Genomic DNA, 20,733 nt, shown 5'->3' with positions numbered 1-20,733 from the left:
GTGTTCCTACAAAGATGCTGTCGTGCGGTTTTGTTTTTGCAAGCGGGGTTAATTGCAGGGGTGTTTTGTGTATAAATATATGTGAATGTAGTGTATGTGTGTGTTGGGATTTAAAACAAATAGAGGAAGCTTCAATTAGATATAGTGAAAACAGTCCTTTGAATAAACTTAATTCCAACGTGTACATTGGTTGCACATGACTGAAATATGTTTAACTAACATGAGAAGGAAAAGAATGAACATGGCATCAGTTTACCTCATTTTAATCATGTCCAAGGTACCTTTTTTGTCACTGTGCAGTAAACGGGTGCTCACCCAAATACTCAACTTACAGTCGACGTATTCAGGTTCAAGAGTTTGTCCTGCTCCTGCTTGCCGGCTGGTTCGCCATCGTCAGAATTTCTAGCAAAACCAAAGTTGTTTGACTGGTTTGAGGTCAGGATTCTGTGCATGTTCTTCCACACCAAACTCATCCAAGCATGCCTGCACAGGTGTAAACTCATGGTGGGAGGGAGGGGAGTTGGGGGAGTGTGTCCTCTAAACTGTTCCCACCGCATTGTCGTAAAGGTTTTAGTAATATTTTAAAAGATCTAAGATACAGAGAGAATGAATGAATGAATTCAGCTTGCCCGAGTCCTGATTGATTTCTTATTGAAATGACCCACATGTCTGTGTCGACTCAGCTGAACCTGGCTTCCAGTGGCTCCCTGTTAAAGCGGGATAGTGACGTCTACCCAGAGGGTCTTCCCCACCCCCCCACCTCAGCTGCCACCCCCATCACTCCACTCCGCCAGGGACCCTCGGTCATCAGCTCCTCCAGCCTTCACACACACTCCCACTCCCACACACACGGTGTCGGGCCCATTCGGAGGCGCAACTCCGACAAATACTGCACCCCCATCGCCTCAGGTAGGCTGACACCCTCCACTATCTTTGGTTGGTTGACTTGTCATGTGCATGTTTACGTCTTTAAGAGGTGTTCGATTGTATGTATTGAGACAAATTCTAATGTATTTTTTTTTGGGGGGGGGGTCTTATGAATTCAGAGCTGGCTCAGAACTGTGAGTTCTACAAGAACGCTGATGTCAGGCCTCCTTTTACCTACGCCTCTCTTATCCGTCATGTAAGTCTCCTCACTCCTCCTCCTCCTGTGTGCCTCCATCTCGGACTGTTTTCTCCACTTAATTTGCACTTGTCTTTCCATGCCTACAGGCCATTCTGGAGTCTCCTGACAGACAGTTGACTTTGAACGAGATCTATAACTGGTTTACGCGAAAGTTTGCCTACTTTAGGAGAAACACGGCCACATGGAAGGTAAGGGATCATGAAACGCACACATTACACTTTCTCTAACTCAATGTAGCGGCGTATTATCAGCGCACTGAAAAGAAAACAATCATGAAATGTTGACTCAAAACAGTTATTGGAAGAAAGTTCTAATAAAGCGTCAAAATGACAACTATATTCCTGTAAATTCTCAAGTTCAATCCTATAACATGTTTATCCTCACAGATTTATTACAACATTCTTGTCATGCTTTTACCTCACTCACCATTCAATAAAATTTATTTTCACATGACTTTATTTACATAAAATTATAATTTTGTCGTCTGACACTTTTAACTCAATTTCCAAATTATACATTGCGGCATAAATCTCGTTATTTTGAAATCTAGCAATGGGGTGCGGTTGCAAGATTTTTTATCAGCTCTAATATGTAAAATAGAAAAAGGGTCAAAATAATGGAAAAATGTTGGACCGCAGTGAATAAATCCTCGTCCAAGTGCAGCATCTAGTGTTATTGAAACATGAGAAATGGTCAAAATGCACTTTTTAAGCCCTAATTTAAAGCGCATATTGATTCTATTCATGGTAGTAAATTATACAATAGGCACTTTGGCGCAAATGTAGCTCGGCTCCTCAAAGACATGACCGATTGGACAGTTATTGGCTCTTTCAGCCTTTCATGAGACACTTCACGCTCACGTTTTCATCCAAGTTGTCCTCTCAGGTCTCTGCCATCGTCTCACCTCACGTTGCACATCCAGTGAGTGGCTCATTACACACACGCACGCACGCACGCACACATCTCCACCATTGTAGGTGCTGACCCATTTCAGCAGAAACCTCTCACTGATGTGAGCGGCAGCTCCCCAAGAGAGAGTGAGAGTACGAACGTGGAGAAAAAGGGCTGCGGAGAGGCCCTGACCTCCTTCCTTATACGACCAAAACGGAGGCGAGAGGGAGCAAGTGATGGGGGCACAGAAAGGGTAAAGAGATGGGCACAGCCTGGAATATCTAGATAAATCCTCATCTTTAAATATAACTTTACTGTATAAATATATAGGCCTTAAAATATGACGCTGCTTTGGCCTCATGTATTTATACAGCAGCCCAGTGAGTCAAATAGGGCCATGGAGATGTTTGCCCCATAATAAGCTGTTAAATTTCATGAGGAGTGCTGAGGTGTCAAGTGAGTGGAAGACATTGATCAGAAAATGGCAGGACCGGAGAAAGGGAACTCGAAAAAGAGGGGAAAGTGAGTGGCGATGAGAGGAATGATACGAGCCGTTCCAGTACGAATTCAAGCCCAAAGAGAATTGGTTTTATTCCATAACTGTTGCATTTTGACCCCAAACAGTAAAGATGTTTTTTAAAACGTAATTGAAGATGCTGCCATTTTACTTTTTGCCAGGTCGGGATTTGAAATAGAAGCCTGTTCCGTTACATATTACTAAAGTAATCACAAAGCCAAGACATATAGGATCAGGATTCATACGGTTTTTTTTAGGTCAGTTTTTTTTTTTCCACCCAGATTCCTTTTTTTGTATCGTAGACAATTAAATGTTGTTGTTTTTTCAATTGGGCCTTCTGAGCAGGATGGGTGAGTGACATGAGTGTTATGACCCTCTGTAAATGACTCCTAATATTTTAACTGGGAGAATCAGGCTTTCATCACGGAGACAAATGCAAATAACGCCTTCAGAGCGCTGGCCTGTCGAGTGCGTGTGTTTTTGTGTCTTTCCTTGCGCACGCCTGTGTGTGTGTTTGAGTGAGAGTGCGTCGTCAGGGTGGCAGGCGGAGATTGGGGTCAGACTCATTTACAAAACTTAGCATCGCGGCTCAGGGGTTGAAGGGATGCGGGGGCGAGAGGATTCCGCCGCTGATTATGGCTTGTGTAATTACGTGTGTTTGTGTGAATGTGTGTGCGAATGTGTGTGTAATTATGGCAACGAGTGATGCATGCCTGGCCTGTCCCTCCCTCTCGGCTTAGAACAGCATGTCAGAGAGAATATGCAGGATTTAATTATAGACGAATTAAAATTGGTAATGAAATTGGGCATGAACACACTACAAATGGCAGATGAAAAGGGAGGCCTGTCCCGGGGGGGGCTTGGGGGTGGGGGGCAAGATAGCGGTGTGTGTGTGTGTGTGTGTGTGTGTGTGTGTGTGTGTGTGTGTGTGTGTGTGTGTGTGTGTGCTTGATGACAGATTAAAAAAAAAGAGTGAGATAAAATAATGCTGCCTGGCACACACAATATTTTAATATACACACAATATTATTTATATATACTGTGATTTTATTCATTACTATCATTGTTTTTTCCCCGTAATAATGCAATGTATTCCCAGCATCATCATAATCATGCTAATAATGGGACTAAAATGCCACCTGCATAAGGACTTCTTTCACCTAAGAATTATACTCGATTCTGGAAAATGTTTTGAAATTCTTCAAAAAATAGCTCTTCTCCTCTGTAACTATATTCCATTAAAATGAAGTACACTATATAATTCTCATAAAAGCGGGATTTTTGTTCAATGTAGCACTAATACTTCATATCTTGAAATAGCTTACAGTGCAATTAATGTAAACAATTTAATTTTTCATCGCAGAAAAGGCTTTGATTCATTTTTTAATACACTGCAAGTTTCGGAATACAGTAAACCACTTTGGAATACTGAAATTTGTGGAGTGCAAGGTTTGGCCTTTTTACCTGGAAAAAAAACATTCCGGTTCAAACTTTGATCATTGAGGTCCAATTAAATTGTTGTTTATGGTTTTGTCATTTTAGATTTTTTACTTGTATGAAGAGAAAACAGTTTTAACTGAAACAAAATGAGCTACATCTCCTCCTGTTCTCCTTTCCCAGAATGCAGTGCGCCACAACCTGAGCCTGCACAAGTGCTTTGTTCGTGTCGAAAACGTGAAGGGGGCCGTTTGGACTGTGGATGAAGTTGAATACCAAAAGAGGAGACCACCAAAGATGACCGGGTACACAAATACAAACACGCACATACACTCTTGTGCACGTAGGTGTCCTTTACACACTCTGAGTATGAGCTTATGGCTGCTGGCAGGATGATTTCCTAAATAGACCTACATTTACTGTTCTTATGTTGTCTGTGTGTGTGGGGGGGGGGGGTCGACTGTGTGTGTGTCTGTGTGTGTGTGTGTGTGTGTTCCCTGTTAGTCAACACCATTATCAAGCAGCTGTGTGAGATGCACAGGAGGGATAAACCTTGTTAGTGAATGCAACCAGATGTTCCTTCCAGTTGCCAGAAAAACTGGGGTTAATTAATTGCACACGTACACACACACACAATTGCACATCAGCTATCAGACGGTCTGCTATTGTATGTGTTTAAGCATCTGTTTACAGTCTGTGTGTGTTTCTACTTATAGCAACATATTTGTGAGATTTATTTTAAGCTTGATGATGACCTGACATTTTCACATATGTGCCCAATATGGCATCCTCACTGCTCTCCTATTCTCTCTTTCTTTTCCGTTGTGTGTCTGTGTGTGTGTGTGTAGGAGTCCCACTCTGGTGAAAAACATGATTTCAGGCCTAGGCTTTGGATCCCTAAACGCCAGCTACCAGGTAAGAAATGCCCTCCTACTCCATCTTTCTCTCTCTCTTTGCCACACGCACGCAAGCGTGCACACACACTAGCCAATCACAATCAAGGACACTAATATCAATTCCCTTTTATAATTAGCAGATTCCCTAACGACGTTTGCACCACCTCCCTCTTCTCCCACATGAACCTCACCTCCCAGCTCCCTCATACACAGGCGCCGCCCGCGCTTCCACACACGCAGCCACATGCAATTTGCCACGAGGCGTTAAGTAGTTGTCAATTAAGGTTACTGCATAAAATCATGGCCCCTGCCAGCAAAAAAAATAACGACAACATCCCTAAGCCAATGAGACTTCCCCATATTGTTGGCTTTTGTTTTTTAGGAACATAAGAGGGCAGGAGGGTGGATGCGATTATCCAGTCTGTCTCCTCCACCAGCAGCTGGATGCCAGTGTGTTTGGAGCGGTGACAGAAGCTGCCCTCCGTTGGGGCACTTGTTTCCTCTCCCTGAAGTTGACGCTTCACGTGTTTGCGTGTGTGTTCATATTGCGGTTGTGGCTCCGTCTCCCTCAACATGCCTGTTGAGGCTTTCGGGTGAACGCTCAGACTTTTGACAGCCTCTTCCATGTGCGTGCACACGACAATCTGGAATGTACTGTGTATAAGTGCCCCCTAGTGGTTTGCAAAGTCGTAGCCTCAAAAGCATAAAAGCCTCGTTCAGAGATGATCTCGCACGGGGGTGTCCGAACATCTGCTTCTAAATGACACATTTGGAAAGTTGTCCCCTGTAATTCATTTAATGTTACAATCAATCCATCATTGTAGTTGTACAATCACTAATAATTAACCCAAGGAAATGACACTTTTTAACACTTTTTCATTTAACGTATAAAACAAAGGTAAAAAAAAAAAAGGTGTACCCTCTCGCGGGCAGCATCCCAAGAACTGGGACAGGTATGTTATGTATGTAGAGATATGTTTATTAATTAATTCTTATTCTAGAATAACACTTACGCTTTAATAATACTGATGGATTAGCATTTTGAAGACAAACTTGGTTGCTTACTGACCTTTCTCCCTTTCTGCTCTTGGAAAACACTCCATGTGTACTTGAGGCAGCCATGTTGGGTCAGGAAGGAAAGGGAAATAACTCTGTGCTAACTTTGACCGATGAGTCATCCTCTCCTGATGCCAAATTATGGCTTCCGATAAAAACATATTTTGATATAATGAAGGATATAATGCGTGAAAATCATGATGTCCCAAAAATGGAACGCTGCCCACGAAAATTCTCTATACTATACTAAAAATTATATATTGCTTTTGTTTTATAGGCCTCCATGTATTAGATGTATATTCATCCCTCTATCCATTTTCCATACTATTCATTCTCAGCAACGGTAACACCAGTGCAGTATTATCATCATTATTAGTAGTTGTAAAATTAGTACTAGTAAGGGTAAGTAACTTGATGAAAGGTTTTGACACACGCACTTGTCATGCTGCTCCTCCACCCCCTTTTTTAGACACATCACCGTAATTGCAAAATCTACATTAAATGCACAAAAGTAGTGCGCTGAATAGTCATATCCGATGGACCGAACAGCACATTTTACCAGATTATCTCTGATTGGTGGAAATGAGGGAAGAGAACACACCTTTTCTCTTTTCTTGCCTTGCCGCTCAGCGTTGAAAGTAAATCGTGCAATCCAGACAAAGAGTGTGGAGCGTGTCAAGTGTTAATTTAAGTCCAAGCCACGGGTTGCTTAAAAAACAGACAAGCCAGAAATGGCCGTGGTTCTGACACACCAGATCGAGCATATTAATAGTGACCTGTGAATGAATCCCTCCTATATCTTGAAGAAATAAAAGCTATGTGGATGACATGTAAGATGATGTGTGTTCGTCTAGGCTGCCCTGGCAGAGAGTAGTCTGTCCCTGCTCAACAGCCCCCCCTTGGTGACCCCTCCATCTGCAGCCAGCCTCAACATGCTGCACGTGGGCCACGATGATGTCAGCTCCACCGTGGAGCAGGTCAACAGCAACGGCAGCTGCAGTCCCACACTCAGCCCTCAGCAGTACAGGTACACACACACACACACACACGGTGTCCTGTTGTTTTACGAATTTTACATTTACACTGTATGCGACTTTTGGAGAGGCTGCCTATCTGAGAGAATTTTGTTTATTTATGTTTAGTTAATTTACAACAATTGCACTCAACTAATAACTACTGAACAATGTTTTTTTTTTTTTGCATCATCCTACATTAAACCATAAACTAAGATAACATAACCCTCCAGTAACATCGTATAATTGTGTGTCTTGACAATCCAATCATCAATTAGGGACACGTCTTTTTTTCCCCCCCATTAATGTTTGTTTGTCTTGACCTGAAAAAGTTTGGGAAATCGTGATTCAGGTATATTAAAAAAAAAAAAAAAAAAGTTTCTGAGCACTGTCATTTTTGAGTTGAACTTCCGAAGATGTAAATGCATGCTTTCACACTGATATTTTAGGAAACAGTCATACTAAGTAGGGATGTTAGATACCACTTTTTTCAAACCAATATGAGAATACACTCTTGACTACAAACCGACACCGAGTACCTGTACCACTTGTATTCCAGCCATCCATTTTTCCACACCGCTTATCCTTACTACCCTGCAAAAAATTTTCGATAGAACATTTCTACAGAACTATAGAACTTTAGAACCCAAGTCCTGTAGAAATTCTATTGTTCTGTAGAAATTCTGTAGCAAATCACAGCCAACGTTCCATAGAACAAGTATGTTCTGTACAAATTCTGTAGAATTCTATAGATTTCTATCGAATTTCTATAAAAAAAAAATTAGCAGGGTAGGGTCACGTGTATGCTGGAACCTATCCCAGCTGACTCTGGCCGAGAGGCGTCGTCAGTATTGCCACCAATACCAAAAAAATTACTTTGTTACTTTACTGATTACATCAGCTTGAAACTAACTGATTACATGATTTCAAAAGTAACTAAGTGGGAAAAAAGGTTTTTTTTCTTTTCAGTTACTTTCGGCATCTGTCAAGTGGCATGAATGTCACTTATCTACAGTACAAAAAAACATTATTTTAAACTTAACCTATTACTTGGTAATGTATGCCACACAAGTTACAGAACGATGTCATTAATATGAACCAATAACGTAAATATTAGTTTTGAAACCACATTAAATCAGCAAATTACTGCAGACTTCACGTGCCAAATACAGTTAACAATCACACCGGTCTCAGTACACTTCTCCAAAGATAGATAGATAGATAGATAGATAGATAGATAGATAGATAGATAGATAGATAGATAGATAGATAGATAGATAGATAGATAGATAGATAGATAGATAGAGATAGATAGATAGATAGATAGATAGATAGATAGATAGATAGATAGATAGATAGATAGATAGATAGATAGATAGATAGATAGATAGATAGATAAAGGGGAGCACTTCCTTGCTTGACGTGACGTCAACCGTGCACCGCGTAATCCAGGTCACAGTCTGGACTACAGACCAAGTATAAAGTTCTTACTTTTTGTCAATATTGTTTAGATAATTATTGCAAGTCCTTCTGTGAGTCAGTCCTAATTGTATGAAAATGTATTACACTTCGGTATGAATAATGAATCCACAATGCATGGGACAATTAACACGCCGGGCAACTTTTTTCTTAATGGGTGAATAAAAAACTAACACCAATCAAATACACTTTTTAGTAAGGAAAATAAAAATAGTGTGAGGACAGTGAAATTGCGCATTTATTTGCACTGTTATGGTTCTGCATGGTCACTGAAACTGTAGAATAAACAATCATTTCCCAAACTCCTTTAAACACCAACTGTAAATTCAAACTTGGCAAAAAAGATGGTTCAAAAGTAATATTTCTTATAAAGAAGTAACTGTAGTCTGACTACTTTCCCAGGAAAAATAATGCATGGTTTTGGTCGTTACTCAAAATGGTATTTCCGAATAACGCGTGAACGGCATCACTGGGCGGGGAACAACCTGAACTGGTCCCAGCCAATTGCAGCCATTTGTACTCTTGATACATAAAATTTCAGTTACATGTAATTGCAAATGAAGACTTGTCTTTCTTCCTGATACACGTGATCTTTTGATATGTCAAAATGCAGTTTTTATTGGCAAGGAGTACTTACTTGTTCTCAGATTTTATTGCCTTAAGTATCAGTGGCTGGTATTGTCTGCTTTTATTTACTACTTAATACCTAGAAATAAGGCCACCATATGCCCAATACAAATACCTGTTATCAGTACTCACCCATACATAATAGTATGCACATAAATTAGAGCGGCCTCACCAAGTGCTTTTCATTGTTTTGAAAAAAAAACAAAACAAAACATTATGCAGTTAATAAAAATCATGTCTTAATGGACTTACTTACAATGTAGTTTTAGAACTTCTTTTAAAAAATATTTACAGAAGAGGCAGCTCTGAGCACAAATATAATGAAGTCCACATTTTGGGCGGCAATGGAAAGAACCTGGCGGACGCAGATTTTCTACATTTCAACATTAAGAAGAATTCAAACTTGTTGTTATGACGCCATTCCAGCGTGGCGAATAAGGAGAGAGTGTTGCTGTCATTCATAATCGTGTGCCCATTCCTCCTGCAGCCACGCGGTCCACGTCAAGGAGGAGCCCACCGAGATCGAGGAGGATTGCCGGCCCGTCTCCCTCCTGGCCGGGATCGGCCACAACCTGCCGTTGCCGAGCGACGACCGTGACCTGGAGGACGACCTCCCCGCCGATGAGCTGGAGTAAGACAGAGCCGACAGGCGGGATTGGAGGGGCGGGGCTTAGTCGGCAGAAGAAACGATAGCTACACTTGAGCGAAACGAGCGAATAGAAAAAAAATTGAGAACGTTTTTTATTTTTATTTGTCGTTATGAGCGAGCAACCAAGGACGACATTGAGAAACTCCAAACTGGGTTTCAAGACCTCCGTTACTTTAAGTGTGTGGAGCACTGCTTTAACTTCACGTCTCTTTCCACAAACACACACGTGCACACACATGCAGCCACACTGGTGCACTCCTTCAGCCTCTCTGTGGAGACCCGACGAGGTTTGGATGTAACTTCTTTTCCTCCTCACTCAGGCTGCTGGTTAGCCACGCGTGTGCAACGATGTGTATATAGATTTGGAGCAATCGCCAGGAGTCTGTGCAGTATCTCGTTCCATCTCCCTACACACTTTCAAGTCTTCTCCATCACACCCAAACCCAACGTTTGGGCTTCAGGATGGGAAGACAGGAAGATGCTTTCAAAGAAGACCTCGGACTGCAAAACACATCTGGAGCGCTCCCGTCTCCAAATCCCTGTGAGGTGTGGCACCTCTTTGCTTGTGAGATATTAAAAAAAAATTTAAAAAGGAGACATTTTCCCAGCCACCCAAAAAGACTGCAAGAAAAAGAATATCCAGTGCTATCTCTTCTCCTTTGTTTGGGATGGAGGGATGCATTTGGAACACTCATAGATGAAAACAGCCGGGAAGTGTCGATAGAAATATTGTGACTTTTAAAACAAAAAAAGGAACCTGTCAGCGACATGGAAAAAAAAACGTGGTAGCTTTATCGTTTCCTTTTTTTAAATTTGGTGTTATTTTCGTTCTTTATTTTTAGGAGCATTATTTCTGCAGTGGTGTTTCTGTTTCGATGTATCGTTTCTGCCGACGCTGATTTATTTTTGCATTTGATTTGTTTGTCTGTTTTCCACAGCATTCCGAGTCTGAAAAAAAAGAGAAAGCGCAGTACCCCACCCCACCCTCTTTTTCACTCCCAGGTGTAGCAGCCTAGAAATTTGGAAATAGCACTTAAAAATGACCATTATTCAAGCAAATTATTTAAAAGGATTCTTTTTTTTTTTTTTTTTTTTTACATTTTGTCTCATTCTGTTATTTCGATTTATTTAGTTGAGAGATATAGTAATGCTTTAAAAAAAGATATATAAATATATATTATTGCAGTCGGAGAATACCTCATCCCACAAAGGTTCCAATTTCATCAAGGACAAGGGGTCTTCTTTGCATGGGATACCAAAACGTGACTCGATTCAAAGCTCTGTGCTCGTGATTAGTTACCGTGTCAACGTTGTCTATGAGTCAGTGTGTCAGGATGTGTTAAAGGAATATCACGTGAGATTTTTTTTAATGGTTTTATTTTGTTCCATGAGCAACAAAGCATTGATTTTTCCACTCTGCCATACCAAATTTAACATTTGTTTTGTTTTGGGGTTTTTTTAAAATCTATTATCTGCTTCTTACTCCCATCTTATTTTTGTTACAGGTAACCAAAGAAGTATTTAGAAAACCAAAAACCCTGTAGTTTTGTTTCACCCTCGTTTTTTTTTTTCAGTTTCCTTTTTATTCTTAAAGAAGTGTTCAAAAGACAACAAATCAGTAGTTTGATCTGTTTTTATATATTTTTTTGTGTTGTTTTTAAGTATTGTTTTAAAGTAAAAAAGGAATTACAGTGCTGACCAATCCCGCGAACCAAAGTGTGAGAAGCAAGCTACAAATTTGAATTGAAAGCTTTTTTCAAATACAAACTGCTCCTATTTGGTATGAGGCCAAATATACAAAGGAGTATTAAGGTTACACGAAAGTAAGTGGGGGGGGGGGATCAAATTCAGTCATATTCCAGGTAGAGCAATGTAATTTCATCAATTAGATGCCATATTCATGCATTATTTAATATTTGTTAATGCACTACTTGATAACTGAAAAAAATCTTTTCCTTGTGTTAAGTTCTTTCTCGGGAACAGACACAAAATTTAAACTCGTATGACAATTCACTGCATTGTTTGTCAAACGTATACTAAATTGCAACGTTTTTTTTTTTCCCTCGTAACATTGTGATTTGTTCTCGTAGTATATTTTTCTCTAATTTCAATGTGGCCCTAATACTCCTTGGTACAAATAAGTATTAAACATGCACAGTTCCTCTTACTAAGGCAAAAGCACTTAGAGGTGAAAGCATGTTTCTGCCGTGCTCAGGCTGAAGTGTGTTCCAAACACAATCCGAGGACTAAGTCATTCCAAATGCGTGTAGTGAGGAATCTTTCCAGAAAGAGGGAACAAATACGAAATACTAAAATGATACCAATGGAAGAGGACAACAACCAAGGGACGTCATGTATAAAAAAAAAAGCATCATTCTTAACTTTTGCACTTCGCACCATTTTCTTATTTAATTGAAGAAGCGTTGCATTCACATAGCAACATATTTCTTACAAAAACAACAAAAAAAAGAGAAGCAAAAAGACAGACCAAAAAGAACACTACCTCCTTTTGGAACTCTCTTCAATATTTTCCCCTCGACATCCTTCCTCAATAATAACAATATGTGGACTCCTTGACGCGTGTGCTTCAGCCCAAAAACAAACATGATGAACTGTGAAGTCTACCTCGCCTTAGCTGCGACCTGAAGCGTGCTCTGCAGCTCAAAGTCTCACTCGAGTGAACCAGGATGGAGAAGCGTGATGGAGACGATTGGGCCAAAATGTGCTGTTGCAGGGAAACTCTGATCAGGTGTGATGAGTGGCAGAATTGATCTCACACACACACACAAGGGTGGCACAGAAGCATTGAAGCAGGGCTACATGGGTTCGTGCAAACAGAGGCTCTGACCAAATATCCAAAGACCCCCACCCCACCCCCAAAAGCAGTAACCACTCCCCAAGAAGACACACACAAATACACACTCATCATGGCTCCTTCAGTCCACACAAGAGGAACTGCTGCATTCAGTCGAGTATGTAGATGAACTTGTGCTTTAAGGTACACCTGTAAACGAGTCGCTTTTATAAAGATTGTTCACAGGTCACCGCGTAACATTTCTTGGCATAACATGATGTATTCTTGTATATTAATGATTGACTTATCTCTCCAGGGCATTCTTTCCTTTCATTTCTGCTTTTGTTTTTTGTTTTTTTTTGTGCGTGTGTGTGTTTTCTGCACCTGTTTAGGTATTGTAAAGCTTGCAGCGCTGGTTCCTATACTGTACTGCTAATGCTGAACTATATGTATTTATCATATTAAGTACTGCAGGTATCTTGGTTTTGATAGTTTTCTTTTGTTTCCATGTTTTCAGTTCTTCATCAAAACGTCTGGGACGCTGATTTTTTTTTTAAGTGTATTATCAAAAAAAAAAAGTTTAAAGAAGAAAAGTTAGATCAGTGGTTTTAGGTAAGATCTGTTTGTATATTTATCTTAGCTAGGTCTATTTTGATACTTTTTTGTCTCTACTGCATTTATGCGTTTTTAAGGAGAAAAAACACAAATGGATGAACTAAAAATGTCCTTCATCATGTATTGATACCTCAGAAGGACTTTTTCTTTCTCTCAATGACAGGACCAAAACCTCTGAAACAAAAACGAGTGTAAGGATATTCAGCCTCTTTCCTGCTTTACACAAATTCGGACTGTCTGTTGGTCCTTTCAGGTGCCAATATTGAGTCCCTCTGACCCCTGACCCTTTGTCATTCCTTATCTGACCTCTGGCCTGCAGAGGTGTCAATCATTCGCGGGCGGGATGGGGTGCGACTGGTCACGCAGTTCCTCTCTTAATCTCATAGGGGCAGATCAAATGCTTGCATTGTTGACGCTCATCTTTTTTTTTCTTTTTTTTTTGCGTGGTCGTGGTACCAAAATGTGGACTGGCGCTCCGAGATGCAGCTTTTCGTCTGACTACCAAAGTCCAAACTCCTGAACTTATAACCAAACTGATACCTTAACCAAACCGAAAGCGAGCTACTTCCAAAAGTCTCCATTGACATCACAGATCACCTTCACTGATAGCTGTTATCTCTTGTACGTGTGTGCGACGGATGGCCTCGTAGGACCGGGCCGCCTCAGTGGTGAGAACCCCACCCCGATCGGGACCTGTGATTGGACGGTTCTCAGGCGTCTTTTAAAGGGGAGAAGGGACTGTCAAAGTGAAGCATTGACGGTAATAAACACGTCCCAATGACCACTTCAGCTCTCCTCGGGTTAAACCTTAGGAATACGTGTACATTTTCAGCAGTGATTCTTCAGTGCATTGTTACTTAATTTCACTTTATTGCTTTGCTTACTTTGTTGCTATTTCTTGTTGTTTGCAAGTGTCACCTGAGTTAGAGGCTGGGGGGGGGGGGCTGGGTGGTGGCTTTAAGACACAGAGTGGAGCCTCCATGCTGCGTAGCCATGTTGATGCCAGTCACTGCCCTTTATTTCATGCTGTATAAAACACAAATACACACACACATACACACACATGCATATATCTGTGTATTTGTAACCTGAAACTTCTTGTGTCTGTCCATGCAGACAATAAAAAACTGTACAGTAGGTCTAGTTGCATGTAATCTGTACTAATTATTGACAATGGCATTATAAAATGCAATAAAATACTTATTACACTGTCCCATTTTGTGTCCTTGTTGCTTCAGGAATTTTTATATATCAGAATGAAAATACATTGTTAGTAATGGTTGTGGAAGTAGTATAGCATGATTCTTGCATTTATTAAATATTGAAAGGCTATTCAAATTAATGTAGCTACTGTACTATCATGGAAAACTATTATGGAACCAAAAATGGCTCATACAAGATTACAAGGTGTATGATTTTATTTGGTCTGTAACCCTGAGTCAAAAGAGTTATATCAATAGGTCGTCTTCTGAAAAGATAGTGAACATATCAAAGAGGTACTAACTCCGCAATATCGTTCTTGTGTACTTATCATTTGGCTTGGAGCAGTTTTCTGTGACTGCTGTGAGGTCTTTAGTCAGAATTCTTCCGCCTGAAGTGTCGACCTGTCCATTTATATCAAGTCATTTTTATGATGAAAAATGTCTTGGAAGGAGACGGTAATGGCGACGCAGTTAAATACTCTGGAGGCGTGTTGTGATACAGAGAGCAGCCACCAGGAGGAGTAAACAAACCGGACAACACAAGCAGAATGTCACAAACATGCAGAGTGGGACAAACAGCCGCTGACACGATGCTGCCAACAGGGTGAGCCACAGAGTTCACAACGGTGAGGGTGCTCCACGCTATCTGATGGAGTGACAGTCAAGCAGGCAAGAAACACTGATGGAGCTTGCCAGCTGCTTCAAACTACTGCAGTTCTTGTCACCTTGCTCGACACTTCCGTTCCTTGTGCTTTTTCTTGCTGCAGGTTTGGCACATGCCCTCCAGCTTATCTTTGAATCTCAGCGCTTGCAGTCGGCACACTGGGAATGGTGTTGGAATTGGCTGCATGTTTTTTTTTTTGGTTTTTTTTTACCATTCTGTATCTATTTTTGGGGGGTGGGGGGGGCAGGAGTTGAAACATTCTTTAATCTTTTGCTTTTAGGGAACTTCTCTCAGTCATTTGGGAGGAAACTGAGTCACTCCTGGCATTGAAATTCAGGTGACTTTTGCTTTAGGGAGAAGTCTGTTGGAGACTTGCGTGCAAATATACAGTGGCATGTATACCATACGTTATGAGGATATGTGCTTGCACAAGGTGAGCCAGGGTGCAAAGCAACATAAAGAGGTTGTTCTTGGCGTGTGATCGTGCTGTTTGGCAGTTTTGCTCTGCCTTTCTTTCTCAATGCTCATCTGGACTGAGCAAATATTAGGTGTGTGGGTATGGCTGAGTTTTGACTTTATTAGTCCTGCTTGCGCAGTTTTATGCATTTTCTACACATCAGCTTGCCTGTTCAATGCTGACTGCATATGCATGACTGTGTGAGAAGGGCCCAGCATCATGCAGAGCACTGAGGTCCAGGCAGACCCTATGAGTCACTAAATACATTTAGTGTAATACTGTAGAGCCCTGCTAACATCACTCCCCCCCCCCCTTTTAGTTACCCTGTCATCCACTCCTTTCAACGCCCACCGCCCCCCCCGCACCATCGTCACCCCATGTCTGTGGCCCGCCACAGTGGGCTGTCCTCCAAACAGAATGTTGACTCACTAAAAACAACACAACATGCCAAGCAGAACTACGCCTGCAAGCGTCCACACGTCTCCCTCTCTGATCAAGTGTCACTTCACTCACCGTTCAATGCAGCCACCCATTTTCTGTTGTGCTTATCCTCACAAGGGTTGCAAACATGCTAACGCCCATCCCAGCTAAACTGAAGGTGAGAGACAGGGTACACCCTGAAATTTGCACTCACATTCACACCTATGGACAATTTAGAGTCTTTACGTATGCTAACCTGCATGTTTTTAGAAGCTGGAGTACCCAGAGAAATCCCACTCAAGGACAAGAAGAACATGCTCACGTCACACACGAGGTTCAAGATTCAACCCTAAAACATCTGAACTGGGATGAAGACGTGTTAAATGAACCACTAGTTCATCGTCCTGCCCTCATTCTGATATATTAAATATTAGAAAACAGTATCAGCAATTGAGCAGGAGAGGGAATCCACTGTTGTTATTTTTGGACGCATATTTTGCATGATAGAAACAAAATAGTTACAGTAGGAAAAGACAAGATTTAACGCTCAAGTAGAGGCAATTTTAAGGATGCGTGTTGATGAAGATTTCAACTATGTATTCTCAGGTTTGCCCTTCCAAAAAGATGCATGCCGGTGTATGTTTTGTCAGTCACATTTCATTTAGCAAAATGTTTCTTATTCAGCCATGTGTTGATGTTTGATTTTTTTAGGAATAAAGCTGTTTTTTTAGGAAGACTGTGTTCTCCAGGGCAGACTCAGTAGAATGGAAGGAGAACAAACCCGCGTTCAGAAAAAGAATCCAGCGGGTTAGAGCAAAGAAAGGGTTTACTAATGATTGTGTTTCTTGTTTCCTTCTTCAGTGGCAAGGTCCACGCTTTGCTGCTAGAGGCCATCAGTGGAGGATACGCAATCATTTCAAATTCGCCGTGTTCACACAATGCCTTTCATAAATGACATTCACGTAGCTCAGACATTATCAATAACTTCCTCACCTCACACTGTATTTTACAATAATGTGCTCCAAGAAGAAGAAGAAAAACAAGGTAACAATGCGAAGACTCTCTCCTGCAAGGTGTTTTTTTAATTTATTTGTATAGATTTTACGAATATGTTAGTTTTCTCTGTGAATACCTTCAAAGAGCAAGACAAGGAGGGAGAGAGAAAGAGACAGAAAATGAAATGCCGTGGACGGCCATTTATTATGGAGCATACCTTCAAGGTTGACTCATAATAGGTGAGAATTTGGGACATTGAGAGACTATGTTGAAAAAAAAATCATTAAAAAAAAATTTTTTTCCTCCTCCCACAATATTTAAATGTATTAAAACACAAAGTGATTCAAACTTGTTTCTGAAATAATTCCTTAGCGTACATGTTCTCACTCCCTTGCTAGTTAAGAAACGTCACATTGAGGGGGAAAAAAGAAGCCACTCACTTGTTCCAGTTCTCCAAAGAAGAGGCACAGTGTGCTTCCTTCAAGCTGCATATTTCTCCCTTGCAGTAGAAGTGGACTGTAAAACTGACGCATAAACCTAATGAGAACCAAACATTGTATATTTTAAACTAAAAAGTTCATGCAAACCACATCATATTGTCTTACGAAAACTGGCTTTTATAATGCATCTGATGTGAAAGGCCATAGGCGGATTAATGGAAATTAGCATCAATAATTATGAACCTTCAAGTAACTAATGCTTGAACACACGGAGGAGCAAGACATACAAACTCACAGCCTTACAGAATATTCTCTTCTACACAGTGGGAACAACAATGCTAAAAGGCAAAATGTGGCCGTGTCTGGCACTGAAGGGGCAGCTTCTTCTTCTTCTCTGTCTTAATTATGTTGCACTTTTTACGTCAGAAGAGAATATATGCGACACCAAAATTGCGCAACTCTAAATTCAAACCCATAGAAAACAATCGCTTAAAAATGTGCGATATAGCAGGGGTGTGGAAGATGAATAATTTTACCTGGTTCTTGTAAAGGTTTTTAATGCAAGCGTTTGCAGCAAAAACAAAAACCATACTTAAGAGAGGTCAAGACAAGGAGAGAACTGATTCTTGCGAATACACATTGACTATTTCTGAGAGGGAGAGAGAGAAGACCACATCTGCAGAACAAAAGCATCTTTGTGAGTGATTGGAACCACATTTTCAACCTCCTCCTCCTTCTCCTTCTCCTCCTCTCTCCCATCAGACCTCTGAACGACTCGGACAATCCACGTCTAAAGTTTATAATCATTTTGCGTGCGTGCATGTGGGTCTGGTTTGACTTGCTCTCGCACGAACAAACTTTCTCTCTTCTCGCGTGTCAGTCAGTCCCTGCGCTGGTGAAGTTGAAGTAGAAGTAGAAGTAGTAGGGCAGTGGAGCAGTTCTCTCCTTCACTTCCCCTCCTGGTGAGGTGAACTTGCTGTCTCTTTCTCTCTCTTGCTCTCTCTCTCTCTCTCTCTCTCTCTCCTCTCTCTCTCTCTCTCTCTCTCTTTCTTTCTTTCACTGTGCTGGCTCTCAGCACAGTGGAAAGCCTCAGCAGAAGCCTCAGAGTCCCAAGCCAAACAACGAGCATGTCTGCGTCCTACGCGGCAGGTAGAATTGCTTTAAATGTTCCCGAGCATGGCGGGGCTCCCTTTGTGAGGACAACGTGCCCTTGTGCACAGTAGGCAACGCAACATCTTCTCTTTAATATGTATTTTGTACTTGATAGCAAGTGCTCAGCAAGGGTTGGTTTTACTCACTGACAAATGCTAATTGAAGTCAAAACTGGCACGGGAGGGAGATCACAAGTCAGTTTTATCTACATCAAAACCAGTCGGATTCTCAAATACTACCTTCAGATGAATCCAGCCGTCCATTTTCTGAGTCGCTTATCCTCACGAAGGTCGCGGGAGTGCCGGAGCCCAGCTGTCATTGTCACCCTGAACTCGTTGCCAGCCAATTGCAGGGCACATGGAGACAGACAACCATCACAATCAAAATCACATCTAGGGGCAATTTAGAGTCTCCAATTAATACACCTTTTTGGGATGTGGGAGGTAACCGGAGTGGCCGGAGAAAACCCACACAGGCATGGGGAAAGCATGCAATCTCCACACAGGCAGGGCCGGGATTCGAATCCCGGTCCTCAGAACTGTGAGGCCAACGCTCTAACCAGGTTCTTCACCGTGCCGCCGAGCTACTTCACTTTACTGTAAATCTTCATACTAAGCTACTCGATTAAGTTAAACTTCCTCGTTTATAGCTCTTTGCTCTTGGCACACAATCCACATACTATGTGTTGCATTTTGTAAAATACTAAAATAATATTTGTGCTACAAGTAGCTGCTGCTGGTTCTTAATTGATTTGATAGTGATGGAAGTGAGGAATGTGTAACGACGCTGTTATATTTGCTTGCTTGGTGCAGTCAGGCGCAGGACAGCTCAGCTCTGTTTGCCTCTGAACCAGACCAAAAGTTGCCCCCCCTGCAACACAAGGCGTTCACACTGGAGTACAACACCCCCAAGTCTAATGTCTTTAAATACCAACATCAAACAATATGGTGGATCGGATTGCGTTCCACATCTTTACAAGCAGCGTGTCCGACGAAGAAGAACTCCTGTGCAAACATTCCACACTTGAATGCGAGGTGAGTCAGAAAAGTTCCAGGACTGGTGTTACAAAAGCTATAGTTCGAATCCTAAGTGAAACCTGCTGGTTTTCCCCTTTGAGTGTAATGCACTTTCCAAGCCTTCTGTCAGGCCTTCAAGCACTCCTGGAAGGAATCTTCTGGAATCCTTTGCAGCTTTGTAGTCACGGCCATCATCATGTCGTCCACGTCTTAAAAATGTCTCCTCTTGAAACATCACACAGATCCCAGATCTGGTGAGTAAGGAGCTTGCTCCGGCATGTTCCCCTTGGCCCGGCACTCTTGGATATTCAGGCTGTTGTGAGCGGCTGAGCCGCGTTGTCGTGATGAAGAAGCCACAAGTTGTCCCACCACAACTTTCTCACGCCCTGAATGAAGCAAACATCACAGGAAGTCTTTGTTGACATGTGTTTTGAGATTAAAATGTTGACATGGCAGTTGCGTTGTTGAATTTATGAGAAAGAGATGACTGGGCTGCAGATTTGACTTGGCAGAAATAACAAAGCTCTAGTCTGTAGATAGTTGGACCGAGATACATTATTTGCAGTAAATAAATCATCATGGGACAAATTAAGTGAAAGTGAATGGTCTCCCCCCCATGCATTGCATCTAACTTTCCCGTATTGTTCCAAATTGTCTTTATCTCAAATTAAACCTGTGTTTAGAACTAAGAGATGTTCTGTCCAATTATACTGAACCCAAAAAAGCTGTGTGGATCAGTTCGTCAATGGAAAAAAGAAACAAACTTGTCAAAAGGCTTTTCAAAGAGCTCACCGTCGAGAGCCCAAACTTAAAAGTGGGCCATCGGGTTAGCAACAAAAAAAAAAAAAAAAAAAATGGATGCTGCCTGAAAGGCCTGCGAAGATTTGCTGCAGCACGTTGCCACACGCGCGCCTTCGGACATCAACCAAACGGCGGACACTCCACAGCTGCAACCTCAAGGAGCCGACATGAGCCGGCTGTCGCGCGCTGGGTTGGCCTGCAACTACGACTTGCTTCTTTTGTTTGATGTCCTGTGCAAGCTTGTGCGAAACACTGCAATTATATGCAACATGTTTGCAGATTGTACTCTCCCCGCCATCAACAGTAGAAAGCCGAGAATGTCTGTTTTTTAGTTTTCAGGCCATCTTTTTCATAATGTGACTGACGTCTCTATGCTGTCTATCAGGAAAAAAGGCCCATTCGTTTTTAATCTAAACAGGACAAAAACAAGACGGCCAACTGGGAAGAATTTGAATTAATTGTTCTGCCTGTCACTGCACATCACT

General features: G+C 41.6%; 1 protein-coding gene across 2 annotated transcripts in view; it reads left to right on the top strand.

The window, feature by feature from the left end:
* The window catches only part of foxp4 (forkhead box P4), a 97,125-nt gene extending 82,824 nt beyond the window's left edge, over positions 1–14,301 (top strand). For both annotated transcript variants that reach the window (XM_061832964.1, XM_061832963.1), the window contains exons 12-18: positions 684–909; positions 1,047–1,123; positions 1,213–1,314; positions 4,155–4,276; positions 4,820–4,886; positions 6,778–6,950; positions 9,530–14,301. In XM_061832964.1, the coding sequence (XP_061688948.1) occupies positions 684–909; positions 1,047–1,123; positions 1,213–1,314; positions 4,155–4,276; positions 4,820–4,886; positions 6,778–6,950; positions 9,530–9,677 (915 nt within the window). In that variant the 3' untranslated portion in view covers positions 9,678–14,301. The remainder of the gene's footprint in view (positions 1–683; positions 910–1,046; positions 1,124–1,212; positions 1,315–4,154; positions 4,277–4,819; positions 4,887–6,777; positions 6,951–9,529) is intronic.
* Positions 14,302–20,733: the final 6,432 nt, after the last annotated feature.

The sequence above is a fragment of the Syngnathoides biaculeatus genome, chromosome 10, assembly GCF_019802595.1.
Source record: "Syngnathoides biaculeatus isolate LvHL_M chromosome 10, ASM1980259v1, whole genome shotgun sequence".
Taxonomy (NCBI): domain Eukaryota; kingdom Metazoa; phylum Chordata; class Actinopteri; order Syngnathiformes; family Syngnathidae; genus Syngnathoides; species Syngnathoides biaculeatus.
Note: the sequence above shows the minus strand (reverse complement) of the source record. Positions and strands in the feature narration are given on the sequence as shown.